The sequence below is a fragment of the Peromyscus maniculatus genome, chromosome 13 (genome assembly GCF_049852395.1).
Source record: "Peromyscus maniculatus bairdii isolate BWxNUB_F1_BW_parent chromosome 13, HU_Pman_BW_mat_3.1, whole genome shotgun sequence".
NCBI lineage: Eukaryota > Metazoa > Chordata > Mammalia > Rodentia > Cricetidae > Peromyscus > Peromyscus maniculatus.
This window is the reverse complement of record NC_134864.1, coordinates 55,767,844-55,782,865: the sequence shown is the minus strand read 5'-3', so window position 1 is coordinate 55,782,865 and position 15,022 is coordinate 55,767,844. Positions and strand designations below refer to the sequence as shown.

Here is a 15,022-nt window from a genome sequence, read left to right as displayed (position 1 = left end):
AGCAGCTAGTTTCTCCAAATGACTCTGCACCTCCTTCGGCCATCAATATGTCCACTTCTCACCTCAACTACAGCCCTCTGCTGTCAGCCCTGGGTGCCAGTTTCCTGTCTCGCCACGTTAGAAGTGAGCCAAGTGCTGACTTTTGGTCTCCATCTGAAAGGCTCCAGCTTCCCCGTGGAGCTGCAAATTGATGCACCCAAGAACCACTTGGCTAGGCCTGGGAGGTGTCATGCCAGGTCAGCTGGTGACTCAGGGCTGGAACACCTCCTCACACAGCGGGCCACAGGCAACAGTGAATAAATACTGTCATTAGCACCGGGCACCTCCTAGCTCCCCAACCCCTCCAGGCCATCCCGGAGTCTCTGGGCATCTCCAGACTGGGGGGGAGGGGGGGACACCACCTTTCCATTCTACATAGTCTCTGTGACTCCAAGCTGCTCAAAGTTCCCTCTAGGACACAAAGTCGCACAAGGCCACTTGCCCTGCTTGGAGAGACTCAGAGCAGAGCTTGCCATGTCCCCGGGGTGTCCTGTGGTGGCTACAGCAAACTACCACATGCTGAGCAGCTCAAAAAAAAGTATTCCCTCACAGTTCTAGAGGTTGGAAGTTCGAACTCAAGGTTTCAGCAAAGCCACTGTCCCTCCAAGGCCCCCAGGGAGGAATCCTACCTTGGCTTTTCCAACCTCTGCTGGCTCCTGGCCCTTCTTGGCTTATGGCCGTATAACTCCACTGGCTGCTTCCGGCTTCACAGCCCTTGTCCAGGAGGCTGCCCCAGAGCCTTCAGAGAAGGACGCCAGCCATTGAAATTAGGGTACAGTTCTACTAGTCTGATCGTCTTAAATAACCGTATCCGCAAAAACTATTTCCAACTAAGGGCACGTTCTGGGGTTCCAGGTGGACACGAACTGGAGAGGCGTGAACCACTGTTCCACCCAGGACTTGAAAGAGGAAGTATGGAGGAGGGGATGGACCTTCCCAGACAGGGTCAGATGGTGCAGGGAGTCTTAAGAGAATGGAGACAGGGGAGTCTAAACGCTGGACAGAGGGAGATCAGGCCGAGCCAGGCAGGAAGTGAGAACAGGGGCCAGGGTCCAAGAGGAGTGTTGGTGAGATTGGACCCGGGGACAAGGCAAGAGGAGACAGGAATGCCCTGGGGGTGGAGGGATGGGACCAGATCCTCAAGGATCTCTGTGACAAGGAGCAGTGCTTTCAGTTACAGGCCAGAGGGGGATTCACTCACCCCACTCCCTTTTCTGTCTCTTGACTCCATCCATTGTCACTTCAGGGGACCCCGAGCAGCCCAAGAGGAGTCAGGTCTGACAGACAGCCCAGCGCTCACAGAACCCACATGCCACACCCTTCTGCCACTGAGCATTCCGCCCCACAATGACTGGATGTCAGCCTGTGTCCCCACCATCTTGCGACTCGCTTGACACAGAACCGTATCTAGTTCATGCTTTGTCTAGATGGAGCTCAGGGAAGGAAAACAATAGATTCAGTAGTTTCACAACCAGCCCTCGATTTTAGGCCAGGGGCTGACTTTCTTTTCTTCTCTTTTTTTCCGTTTTTTTTTTTTTTTTTTTTTTTTTTCGAGACAGGGTTTCCCTGTGTAGCTTTGCGCCTTTCCTGGAACTTGTTTTGTAGACCAAGCTGGCCTCAAACTCACAGAGATCCGCCTGGCTCTGCCTCCCAAGTGCTAGGATTAAAGGTGTGTGCCGCCACCACCTGGCTGGGGGCTGACTTTCAAATAGTTGAGACCAGGAGTGGTAGTACATGTCTTTAATCCTAGCACTTGGGATACTGAGGCAAGTGGATCTCTGTGAGTTCAAGGCCAGCCTCATCTATATAAAGAGTTATAGGACAGCAAAGGCTACATAGTAAGAGTTTTTCAAAAAAAAAAAAAAAAAAGAAAGAGAGAGAGAGAGAGAAAGGAAGGAAGAAAGGAAGAGAGAGATGGAAGGGAGGGAGGGAGAGAGGGAGAAAAGAGAGAAGGAAGGAAGGGAGGAAGATAGATAGATAGATAGATAGACAGACAGACAGACAGACAGACAGACAGACAGACAGATAGATAGATAGATAGATAGATAGATAGATAGATAGATAGATAGATCCAAGCCACTAGTAGGGAAGTTCTTTACAGCCAACTTTTGCATAGAGTAGAGCTAAATTCCAATGTCCTATCAGGAAACCTCGCCTCTCTGACCTCTCTGCTCCTGGAGACTGAGATTTCACCACCTCATTGTAGAGGCCCAAATTACTCAGGGTCTGAGAATCTAAGCTTGCTTTTCCCACCAGGGCTGCATAAGGGGCTGATTGGACCACAGGCATGGTTTCCAGGTGTTTGGAAGGGTCTGCACTTGGCTGTGCGGGTCTTTTGCCCCGCCCCTTGGCATTGTTATAAAAAGCCCTTTTGAAAAGGCAGAAGGGGCTTGTGGGTTTTGATCCAGGCCCTCCCGAAGCTATCCTGTGTTTCTGTCTGTCTCCTCTCCCCTATCTTTCTATCTAACATTTTCTTTCTTTTTTTTTTTAATTTTATTTTACAATACTATTCAGTTCTACATAATAGCCACAGATTCCCTTGTTCTCTCCCTTCCTGCCCCCTCCCCTTCCCCCCAGCCCACCCCCCATTCCCACCTTCTCCAGATCAAGGTCTCCCCCGAGGACTTGAGATCAACCTGATATACTCAGTCCAGGCAGGTCCAGTCCCCTCCTCCCAGACTGAGCCAAGCGTCCCTGCATAAGCTCCAGGTTTCAAACAGCCAACTCATGCAACGAGCCCAGGACCTGGTACCACTGCCTAGATGCCTCTCAAACAGATCAAGCCAATCAACTGTCTCACCTATTCAGAAGGCCTGATCCAGTTGGGGGCCCCTCAGCCTTTGGTTCATAGTTCATGTGTTTCCATTTGTTTGGCTATTTGTCCCTGTGCTTTATCCAACCTTGGTTTCAACAATTCTCGCTCATATAAACCCTCCTCTTTCTCACTAATTAGACTCCCAGCGCTCCACCTGGGGCCTAGCCGTGGATGTCTGCATCCAGATTCCCCAGTCCTTCGATGGGGTTTCTGGCCCAACTATTAGGGTGCTTGGCCATCCCATCACCAGAGTAGGTCAGTCTCGGCTGTCTCTCGACCATTGCCAGCAGTCTTTTGTCGGGGTATCTTTGTGGATTTCTGTGGGCCTCTTTAGCTCTTTGTTTCTTCCTTTTCTCATGTGGTCTTCATTTACCATGGTCTCTATCTAATATTTTCTTAACCCTCTCTCCTCATAGGAACCTTCTTTTTCCAAAGTTTTAAAAAAAAATTATCTTATGAGTGTTTTGCCTGCATGTATGTCTTTGCACCATATATATGCAATTACCTGTTAAAGCCAAAAGAGGAAGTTGAATCTCCTGGAACTGAAGTTATAGATGGTCATAAACTACCATGTGGGTACTGGGAATTGAACCTGAGTCCTCTGGAAGGTTAGCCACTGCTCTTAACCACTGAGCCATCTCTCCAGCCCCTATCTCATCTCTCATATTGAACTTCCCTAATTGCCAGCACACAATAAGGTATGCCTTCTGAATTGTCTTACAGGCAGCTGCACTTGTTCATATCTACACCGATGGGTCTGTATTGGTTGCTCATGGAGGCAACGAACTGGGACAAGGTATTCACACCAAAATGTTACAGGTAAAAAAATTAAAATTCAACCATTCATCTTTCCACACATGGTTGACATACCTGAAACTTGGGATATTTTTAAGGCAAATGATGACCATACATTCAAACTCAAAGACCTTGACTAGTTGAAAAACTTCTTGCATATAAATGACAATGAACAATATGACGGAAACCCCATGTGTATACAAATGCTCCTGGAACTTGGCCAGGGGTGAGAGGCGGAAAGGATTATTTGTAAAGTCACCACTCACGAGACTGCAGAACACTATTATAGATGCCCCGCACACACCCACACAAGCTAACAAAGAATTGGAGAGAGCAAACGACTCATCAACTATCGACATCCTGTAACTTCCCTTCCCTCCTTCATTCATTCATTCATTCATTCTTCCTTCCTTCCTTCCTCCCTCCCCCTCTCTCTTTCCTTCCTTCCTTTCTTTCTTTCTTCCTTTCTTTCTTTCTTTTCCCAGTAGTCCTGGTGACTAAGTCTAGGGCCGTGTGCAAGTTGGGCAAGTGCTTTAACACTGAGCTATAATCCCAGCTCTTTTTCATTTAAAAACAATGATTTATGCCTGGTGTGGTTACACACATCTTTAATCCTAGCACACACATACACACAGTCATACAAACTAACTCAAGATAAAAAAAAAAAATTGCCTTTAAAATGGATTGGTTTTGTTTTTGTTTTTTTTTGTTTTTTTTTTTTTTTTTGAGACAGGGTTTCTCTGTATAGTTTTGTGCCTTTCCTGGAACTCGCTTTGTAGACCAGGCTGGCCTTGAACTCACAGAGATCCGCCTGCCACTGCCTCCCGAGTGCTGGGATTAAAGGCGTGCGCCACCACCGCCCGGCTTTGTTTTTGTTTTTTTAACTTCTTGTTTTGCCTGTATGTATGCCAGTATACCATTTGCATGCCTGTTGACCACAGGGGTCAGAAGAGGGCCATGGATCCCCGAGACTGCACTTACAGATGGTTGTGAGCCACCATGTGGGTGCTGGGTCCTCTGCAAGAGCATCCAGAGCTTTTAACCACTGAGCCCCCTAAAATGGATGTTTTTAATTTGACAAAAATAGCTTTGGCTTTCTTAGACATCTTTGTTGGATTTGAAATATGTCCTCTCTCCCAGGTGGCCAGCCGCGAATTGAAAATACCCATGTCTCACATGCACATCTGTGAAACGAGCACCGCTGTGGTGCCCAATACGATTGCTACGGCAGCGTCCATCGGCTCCGATGTCAACGGCAGAGCTGTGCAGGTGACCGCGGCCCTCCCTTTCCCCGGTGAACTTTACCACATCTTGGGTAAAACACAGGCACGGTGGTTGGCTTCAGGGAAGCGATCCATCACTGAGTTAGTTTTCTATTGCTGTGATAAAACACCATGACCAAGGCAACTTATAAAAAGAAGGGTAGCCGGGCAGTGGTGGCGCACCCCTTTAATCCCAGCACTCTGGGGGCAGAGGCAGGCGGATCTCTGTGAGTTGGAGGCCAGCCTGGTCTGCAGAGTGAGATCCAGGACGGGTGCAAAGCTATGCAAAGAAAAACCAAAAAAAAAAGGGGGGGGGCTTTCTGTTCAAAGCAGAGACCTGGGTGAGGCAGTCACACCCACCAGGCCTGACACCTACTAGGTTGTAGTTAACACAGTCATAACAGTTAATGAACTTGGAGTTTAAATTGTGTACATTTTTAAATTGTAAGGGTTTTTTTTTTTACTGTATATTGAAGCTTAGTGTGATTTAATAAATTGCTTGTAATTTAAAAAACTATTTAATATTCAAAAAATATAGTTATATATTTATAAAAAAAAAAAAAGGAGGGCTTATCTGTGACTTATGATTCCATAGAGCTAAGAGGCCATCACCATGGCACACAGTGAGGTCACATGGCAGCAGACATGGTAACTGGAGCACCTGCTGAGTGCTCGCCTCTTAAACCTCAGGTAGGAAGCAGAGAATGAACTGGGAATGGAGGGACTCTTGGAACTCTCAAAGCCCACCCCCAGCAACCTACTTCCTCCAGCAAGACCACACTTCCCTAAGCCTCCCCAGTCAGCAGCAACTGGAGACCAAGAATTCAAATTACGGGAGACGGAGACGATGGGGGATATTTATCATTCGAATCACCATAGTCACTAGCAAAAGTTTAGGCAGCCAAAATATTGGGAGCAAATATTAGTTAGAGTAAAATGAGGTAATGCACAGACCCAGAATATAACGGAGCAGACACACAAGTCCCTTTCATGCACATGTTTGAGTCCAGAGGGAGTCTTTGGTCCGTCAGGCATCCAGACTGATGGCTGCCCCACTACCTTCAATGCAACTCCGAGCCTCATCATTTCAGTCACATGAAATGGGTTTTTCTCAGAACAAATATATGAAAAGCTCAAAGTCATGAGTTTATATTTGGGGTACACTCTAACACAAGAGGGGAGCAGGTCAGGCAGTGTGGGGTTGCCAGCCTAGCTAAGGGTTAGAACATCTAGCTTTAGGATTGGAAACTGGGTTTACAGTTAGTTCTGTGTTGTGGTTTGGTTTGGTTTGATTTTGGGTTTTGTGTTGTTGTTGTTGTTGTTGTTTTTCAAGACAGGGCTTCTCTGTGTAGACCCTGGCCATCCTAGACCAGGCTGGCTTTGAACTCAGTGATTCACCTGCCTCTGCCTCCCCAGTGCTGGAATTAAAGTTGTGACCCACCTGACCTACTTCTCCCCCCCCCAGCCCTCCCCCCTCCTGCCCTGTTTTCCTGAGACAGGGTTTCTCTGTATAGTCCTGGCTGTCCTGGAACTTACTTTGTAGACCAGGCTAGCCTCAAACTTAGAGATTCCCTGCCTCTGCCTCCCAAGTGCTGGGATTAAAGGTGTGAGCCACCACCACCTGGCTTTTTAGTTTCACTTTTTTAGGATTTACATTTTATTTTATGTATATGAGTGTTTTGCCTGAATGCATGTCTTAAAATCGATTTTCTTATTTTCTCACTTCGAACCCAAAGCCAGGGCCTTTAGATCGTAGTTTCATAATAGACAGAGGAACAGGTTGAGGGATGGGCAGAGAGTGGAATGTTTCAAACCCAGAGGGATAGTGGCCTGTCACTGTAGCAAGCACAAATTTCAGTGAAAATATGTTTATTCCATTTACTTTAATAACTGAGAAAGACAAAATAAGGATCAAAGATGTAGATAAGCAAAGAAAGAGAAAAGTAAAGCCTGGATATTTATGAGAGTCTGAGAGTAGAAATTTGGGTTATTTCTATAGGAAGTGAGGCAAGATGGGAGAGCGAGTCCTGGGACTGGTGCTGACCTCCAGGGTCTGGGCTGGGTATCTGCTGTTCCCAAAGTTGAGGGGCAGGTGCTCTGTGAGCGCTTGCTGACCTGCGGTCGCTGAAGATCCTTTGCCACGAGTCCTAACCACCAGGCTCTCTTCTTTACATCTTCCAGAATGCCTGTCAGATCCTTCTGAAACGTCTTGAGCCCGTCATTCAGAAGAATCCAGAAGGTACATGGAAAGACTGGGTAAGTGTTCCTCTTTCAATCTGTTGTTTTATGTGAGATAGCAACCCAAGACAGTGCTAAGTGCCACAGCAGTGAGCAGCCGCCCCACGAAGAAACCTTTCCTCTAGGGCAGTGGCTCTCAACCTTCCTGATGCTGCGACCCTTTAATACAGTTCCTCATGGTGTGGGGACCAACCCCCCAACCATAAGATTATTTCATTGCTACTTCATGACTGTAATTTGGCTACTGTTAGGAATCGTAATGCAAATAGCTATGTTTTGTGATGGTCTTAGGTGACCCCTGTGAAAAGGGAGTTCCACCCCCCAAAGGGGTCGCGACCCACGGGTTAAGAGCAGATGCTGTCTCTGTCCCTAACTTTGGAAAGTTCTCCAAGTGAGCGGGTTCCGGTTAAGGTTGAGAGGGCTGTGCCAGGGTGTGTGGAGAGCTAACACAGGAAAGGGCAGTTTCCCAGAAGAGGAAAGGCTGTGTATGAGGAGCATCCAGAAGCCTTCCACTCTGCTTGTGGAGGAAAGAAGAGGAAAAGAGCCTTCATAAGCCACACAAAAACGTTGATGCTTTCAGTAGGGAAGAGAACTGTGTATGTATCAAAGGAAATGACTCACCTAATCCAAGTTCACAATACCTTACACTTTTTCACTAGAATAATTACCACACACACACACACACACACACACACACACACACACACACACACACCTTATGTTGTTAACACTAAAAAATTAACTCCAAATAACTTTTTAAAAAATATTTATTTATTGTCAGACATGATGGCACACACCTTTTTTTTTTTTTTTTTTGGGGTTTTTGTTTTTTTGAGACAGGGTTTCTCTGTGTAGTTTTGGAGCCTGTCCTGGAACTCACTCTGTAGCCCAGGCTGGCCTCGAACTCACAGAGATCCGCCTGCCTCTGCCTCCAGAGTGCTGGGATTAAAGGTTTGTGCCCCACACAAACCTTTAATCCCAGCCTGGTCCACAAAGTGAGTTCCAGGACAGCCAAAGCTACACAGAGAAACCCTGTCTCAAAAGAGAGACAGAGATAAAGAAAAACAAGGACAAGAAAGATGTATTAATTTTTTGTGTGTAGCTGCGCATATGTAAGTGTACTGCTTGTGTGTAGTACCTGTGGAGGCCAGAAGGGGGTGTCAGATCCCCTGGAACTTGAGTGGCAGCCAATTGTGAGCTGGCAGAGGGTGCTAGGAATTAAGGCAGATCCCTCTCCAAGAGCAGCAAGCGCTTTTATCTATAAGCCATCTCTCCAGCCACCCTTTCAAGTAACTTTTGAACTTGTTCCCTATACCATGGATAAATCATGGGATTTTAATCTGTATTGTTCACTCCAGGCTTTCAAAAACAACTGGAGGAAATTTTCATATCCCAGTTGAGAAAAAAAAGCTATGATGGGTACTGTTAGGGCAGAGCATCAGCATCAAGGAGCAGGCATCAATTTTTGCAGATGAAATATGCTCATTTTCACCTAATGAATACTATTATCTATTTAATCTCTCTTAAATATGCCCATTCCACAGATAGAAACAGCATTTGAACAAAGAATCAGTCTTTCAGCCACTGGATACTTCAGGTAAAACTCAAAACAATATCTTGGCTTAGCTAAGAGAATATGAGGTAATCCAATTGCCTTGGGCCTCAGTCCTTATTCATAAATAAGATTGCATTATATAATTATGGGGAGTCTATTCTAGGCCCGAAATTCTATGAATTCACATAAGCCTCTGAGTGGTAGAGTTAAAGAAATATTAAATAATTACTAACCCATATAGGATTAAAAACACTGATTTATTAATAGTATTTACACTTATTTATTTATTCTGGTGCTGGGGATTGAACCTAGGACCTTGTACATGCCAAGGAAATGCTCTACTGCTGACCTCACTGTTCTTTACTGTGAGTCGTGAAAAGACATCATCCCCAGAACTTGTCACTCAGCTTTACCGATCTCCCTTCCTTTGTCATAAAACCTTTCTCCTTGGAAGCAGGTTTTGGGGGGTGGGGTGAGAAACCATTTGTCCTCATAGATGCAGTGTTAATCAATGGGGGGGTTCTCAATAAATTCATGTCAACTAAATACATGAAGCAAAGAGCTGACTATCAGATTCAAGAAGGATATGGCACTATGGTTACAATTTAGCCAAGTAAGCCACCAAGCTATGCACGCCGCATGCGCAAAAGGAAGTGCTCGCGGGGCAAAGGAGGGAAGAGGTGATGAGCAGCCCAGGGCGACCCCAGAAAAGCCCATCCAGCCCTCAGTCTGAGCCACATCTTCAGGGGAGGAATGCAATTCGGTGGGAGAGTGCTTGTCTGGTTTGGGAGAGGCCCTGGGTTCAAACCGCAGCTCTACAAAAATTAATACGAAAATCAAAACAAGACCTGTAACCACTGGCGACATCCTCAGGTGTAAATGAATGACCTGAATCACCAGGCCTCTTGTATCAGCCTTTGGTACTTTATTACCAAGTCCCCTGTGACTCAGGTTAGCCCATTCGACGGGGGCTTTCTGGGAATTCAGCCCCAAATTAGTGGGGTTTCCCAATGTGCAGACAGGACCCAAGGTCAAATTTCAAATTGTCAGCCCCGGAACAAACATCTCTATCTTCTTCATCTTTGACATCCTTCCCACAGCTCAAGCCTTACGCTCTTGAAAAGGGAGGCAGAGGGCCGTCGAGGCGAATACAGGGAGCAGCTTGAATGACCTAAAAAAAAAAAACAGTTGAAAAGAGCTAAAGAAAATACAAAACGACCAAAAACTGGTTGAAATGAGTCTCAGCCAGCTGAAATGCTACTGTAAACTATGGTGTTTTTTTTTTAAGTGTGGACATTGTTTTGCTTTCTTCCTCACGCCCTTTCTAAAGGACTTTATCCCCTCAGGGGCTACAAGGCCTTCATGGACTGGGAGAAGCAGGAGGGAGACCCGTTCCCGTACTATGTCTATGGGGCTGCGTGTTCTGAGGTTGAAATTGACTGCCTGACAGGCTCTCACAAGGTACGCTGAGTTAACATTGCCCGGGCAGTTAGGTCAGCAGCAGAACTAACCAACCGCACTGTGCAGAAAGTGACCCAGTGCCACCCCATAATCTGCAAAAGAGAAGATAATCCTTTCATTTCCAAGGGGATTGCAAGACATCCAGTCTTCTCTTGGGATTGTCACCTAAAATAACAGTATAGTAGTCAAAAAGGAATGTCTGTGACCGGCTGAATGTGATTAGTGTGTTAAAGTTATCATTTCAGGTGACAGAGCTGCTTTCCAAAGTTTTCCCCCCAAAGTGGGTTTTATTCCTCAAGGGGACAAGTTGTCCAGTCTGAGGGGGAGATCAGTTAGTAGCAGAGCTGAGGTTCATCCGTAGTCGTTATTCTCAGGGCAGTACCGAAGTCTAAAGGAACAGACTAGGGTGGGGTGGGGTCTGGAAAGAATGCTGTGCCTGCTCTTGGTCATCAAGAAGCCACCTACTGAAGACAGGGAGCAGGTCTAGCCACAGTCACGATCAGCTTGTCCCATAAACGACAAACCTGTCAATTATACTCCAGATGCCCTTCTGGAAACTAAGAGGGCAGTATCAAATAGAATAAGATATAACCAAAGTGTAGTAAGTTGTTACAGTATGAAAATTATAATGGCCATATCATATCAAAATACTTCTATTTGTTTATTGTTAGTTAACTTCTCTTCTACTTCAATATCCTAAGGGACAAAAAATGTTTTTTGAGACGTGGTCTCAGGTAGCCCAGGCTGGCCTTGAACTCCCTAAGCAACCAAAATAACCTTGAACTTCTGATCTTCCTGCTTCCATCTCTCAAATGCTGGACTTATAAGCATCACGTGTAGGCATGCGCAGTTTCTGCAGGTGCTAGAGACCACACTCAGAGCCTTGTGCATGGTCGGCCAGCAGGCACTCTACGGACTAAGCCACGCCCCCAGCCCGTGAACAAGCTAGTTTGAAGACACAGTGAATGAAGGGATGTCTACGGAGAACCTGCCTCCCATGCCATTCAGTTTCTCTTTCTGGTGCATTATACTGTGTCGACCTGTTTCTGCTTTTTTCTTTTTCCCGAGGGGGGGCATGCCACGTGGCACTTGCGGAACTCAGAAGAGAACGTGTGAGAATCAACTGACTCTTCCCACCACGCGGGTCCTGGGGATCCAACTCAGGGTATCAGGCATGGCAGCAAGCGCCCCTCACTGCTGAGCCATCTTGCGGGCCTCTGCGGCTCCATTTTTTATGTGAGATCATTTTAAAGAGGATTGATTACTCATGCGATCACAGATGGATTATTCGTGTCTTGTTTTCCGACTGTTTCCCCGTGGTTTTCACATGGAGGCACACACATAGTTAATGGTATTTCTGCAGCGCCCAGGAGGTGAACCTTGGTCCTGCCTCAGGCTCCCCTCCAAGGCCCAGGTGCCAGGGTCCCTGCATTCCTGAGGCTCCATCTTAGCAGAAGCTGGTTTGGGTGACCAGCTAGTCATAAGAGCCTCCACACTGACAGGTGTGTTGCCAGATTTAGCAAATAAAAACATGGGTTGTCTAATTAAACTTGAATTTCAAGGAAACAACAAATGCGCTTCCAGCCCCAGCAGAAATATGCCCCACGCAATTCTTGGGACGTACTTATCTGTCAGTTCTACCTAAAGAAACAAACACAGGAATCTTCTAGACTTCATGGTATCATAGAGTTAAAATTTGGTCTTTTCTGTGGCTCACACTTTATGTGTATACCTAAAGGTCCAGAAATTTCAGTATGACGTTAAACTCTTAAAGACAGTTTGCTCTTTTTTTTTTCCCCCCGAGACAGGGTTTCTCTGTGTAGCTTTGCGCCTTTCCTGGAACTCACTTGGTAGCCCAGGCTGGCCTCGAACTCACATAGATCCACCTGGCTCTGCCTCCCGAGTGCTGGGATTAAAGGTGTGCGCCACCACCGCCCGGCGACAGTTTGCTCTTTGATGAGACAAAACTTCTTCTGTTAACCAACCAGAAACCAGAGACACTAAGTTGCCAGCCCACTGTGGATGTTCTGTAAGGCACTGTCATCTGGAGAGGTCTGTGGCTGGCAACCAAAGGTGTCCATCAGCTGAGTCACCCTCTCTTTCCCCTGCCCCGAACCCACAGCACAAACCACACCAAGTGCCAAGGTAAATAAATGTCCACCAAGGAGGGCTGAGGTGTCTCCAGCCTTTCTAGGGCCAGGATTTGAGTCAGAAGAGGATTGCCAGCTAGGACATGGTAGGGAAACACCTGCAATCTCAGCATTTGAGCAGCTGAAGCCAGAGGACCACAAGCTCAAGGCCAGCCTGGGCTACACAGCAAGACTCAATTTCAAAAACTACCAAGAGAAGGGCTGGGACTATAGTCCAGGTGATAGGATATTTGCCTATCATGGAGGAAGCCCTCGGCTACATGCCAGTCCTAGTACTGCATAAAACTAGGTGTGGTTGCGCATGGCTGTAATCCCAGCCCTTTAAAGGTACAAGGCAGAAGGATTTGAAAAGGCCATTTACAGCTAGGCTCTGGGCCGGCCTGAGTTACATGAGAACCTGTTCAAAAGAAGTAAGGAAGAAAGGGAAGAAGGAAGGGAGGGAGGGAGGAAGGGAAGAAGGAATAAGGGAGGAAGGGAGGGACTTCCAATGCAAAGACTAGAAAGGGCCAGGTGATGGTGGCACACGCTTTTCATCCCAGCACTCGGGAGGCAGAGCCAGGCAGATCTCTGTGAGTTCGAGGTCAGCCTGGTCTACAGAGTGAGTTCCAGGAAAGGCGCAAAACTACACAGAGAAAACGTGTCTCGAAAGAAAAAAAAAAAAAGACTAGAAAGGAGAAGCCCAGATATTAAGCCTAAACAAAGAAAGATGTTACCAGAATAAATACTAATGAATGGTGGGCAAAGTAAAGTCCAGAGGTATTCCTGAGATAGCCCAGAGATACTTAGGAGCTTTCTGAGGCCCTCAGCAACCAATGTGCGCACACACACACACACACACACACACACACACACACACAGTGACCAAACAGAAGGGCTGATAGCTTCACTGTCTCTCAGAGAAGGGAGCAGACCCACAAAGACTGAGAATCAGAGCTGGCCTCGACCCCGACCTTGACCCCTTCTAAAATCTTCCAAGCCCCTAAACGTATACACACCATGTACTACATGACTTTCTCAGTTAAATGTCAACAATGCCACCGGCATCCAACCCTTTCGAGGACTAGATACGCTCACGAATCCTACTAGAGCAGTGAAGCCAGGGAGAGAATCAGGGGGACACGCAGGCTCAATTATTTACCAGGTGACTCACTCACACATGCCAACATGCCCCGGACTTTGGAGTCACTTTGCAGGAGTCAAAACAATACGTGCAGGTCTTCCAGGTCACAGCCAGGCCTGGTACCACAAGTGAAGTTTATCAGCCATCTTCCCGGTTCCAGTGCTGATAAGGCTCGGGGCAGTGGTTCTGGAATAGCAGAAAGCTCTTTGAAGTTCTTCTTTTTTTATTGAGAAGGAGGTAACGCATACACCACAGCACACACGTGGAAGTTAGGGGACATCTTTCGGAATTGAAGTCTCTCCTTCCGCCATATGGGTCAAGGGTTTGAACTCAAAGTCACCATCTGTAGCAACAATTGCCTTTATGTTCTAAGCTAACCTGAAAATAGTATTTTTTATTATTTATTTGTGTGTGTGTGTGTGTGTGTGTGTGTGTGTGTGTAATACTAGGGATCAAGCCTAGAGCCTTGTGCATACTAAAGAAGCACTCTAATACTGAGCAATATCCTCTGCCCCTTGAAATTGTATTTTAATTCAAGTTTCTATAAAGAGGTAATTTTTGTTTGTCTCAGAAAATCAGAACAGACATTGTCATGGATGCATGTTGCAGCCTGAATCCGGCCATTGATGTTGGGCAGGTAGGTGCTGGACCACTTCAGTGGAAACCCCTTCCTGAGAGTGGTTGAGGGGTAGATAAAGAACTTCTCACAAGGATACCTTGCCACCAGGCTTAAAATTGCCATCCTCCCCTTCAGATAGAAGGCGCATTTATTCAAGGAATGGGCCTTTACACCACTGAAGAGCTGCACTACTCTCCGGAAGGTGTCTTGTACTCCAGGAGCCCAGAGGAGTACAAAATTCCAACTGTCACTGATGTCCCCGAGCAGTTCAATGTGGCCTTGCTGCCGTCATCTCAGACCCCGCTCACCATCTACTCGTCTAAGGTGAGCACATGAACTAGGCCCTCCACACCACAGCAGTCAGCCAGGGAGCATGGCCAGCCAAAGCCACCAGACAAAACAAAACCGGATGCTCAGGGTCATCTGGACCAGGCCACTTGGAGACTAGCCACCTACAAAAAACTGAGGTCCAGGAAAGAGACATGAACCTCCCAGGAGCAATCCTGGGCCCAGGCTTCATGAATACCTTCTCTCCCTGAAATTTATATATATATAAAAGCTTGCACTTCTTGCACTTTTTTATTTAAAAACTTTATCTATTTTTCTTTTTTTTTCTTTTTTTTTTTTTTTTGGTTTTCGAGACAGGGTTTCTCTGTGTAGCTTTGTGCCTTTCCTGGAACTCACTCTGTAGACCAGGCTGGCCTCGAACTCACAGAGATCCACCTGGCTCTGCCTCCCGAGTGCTGGGATGAAAGGTGTGTGCCACTACCACCCGGCCTGGTTTTTCAAGACAGGGTTTTTCTGTGTAGTCCTGGTTGTCCTGGAGCTTGCTCTTTAGACCAAGCTGGCCTTGAACACCTGCCTCTGCCTCCCCAAGTTCTGGGATTTAAAGACATGTGCCACCACTGCCCATCTGTCTATTTCTTTCTTGATTTTTTGAGATGGATCTTAGGAGACCAGAATGACCT

At 46.7% G+C, this 15,022-nt stretch overlaps 1 protein-coding gene across 1 annotated transcript in view; it reads left to right on the top strand.

The window, feature by feature from the left end:
- Window positions 1–15,022, top strand: part of LOC102906072 (aldehyde oxidase 2) — a 102,983-nt gene that overhangs the window by 61,341 nt on the left and 26,620 nt on the right. Inside the window, exons 27-33 of the mRNA XM_076550488.1 lie at window positions 3,578–3,673; window positions 4,790–4,918; window positions 7,093–7,167; window positions 8,694–8,746; window positions 10,051–10,165; window positions 14,007–14,072; window positions 14,190–14,378. Of these exons, the coding sequence (XP_076406603.1) occupies window positions 3,578–3,673; window positions 4,790–4,918; window positions 7,093–7,167; window positions 8,694–8,746; window positions 10,051–10,165; window positions 14,007–14,072; window positions 14,190–14,378 (723 nt within the window). The remainder of the gene's footprint in view (window positions 1–3,577; window positions 3,674–4,789; window positions 4,919–7,092; window positions 7,168–8,693; window positions 8,747–10,050; window positions 10,166–14,006; window positions 14,073–14,189; window positions 14,379–15,022) is intronic.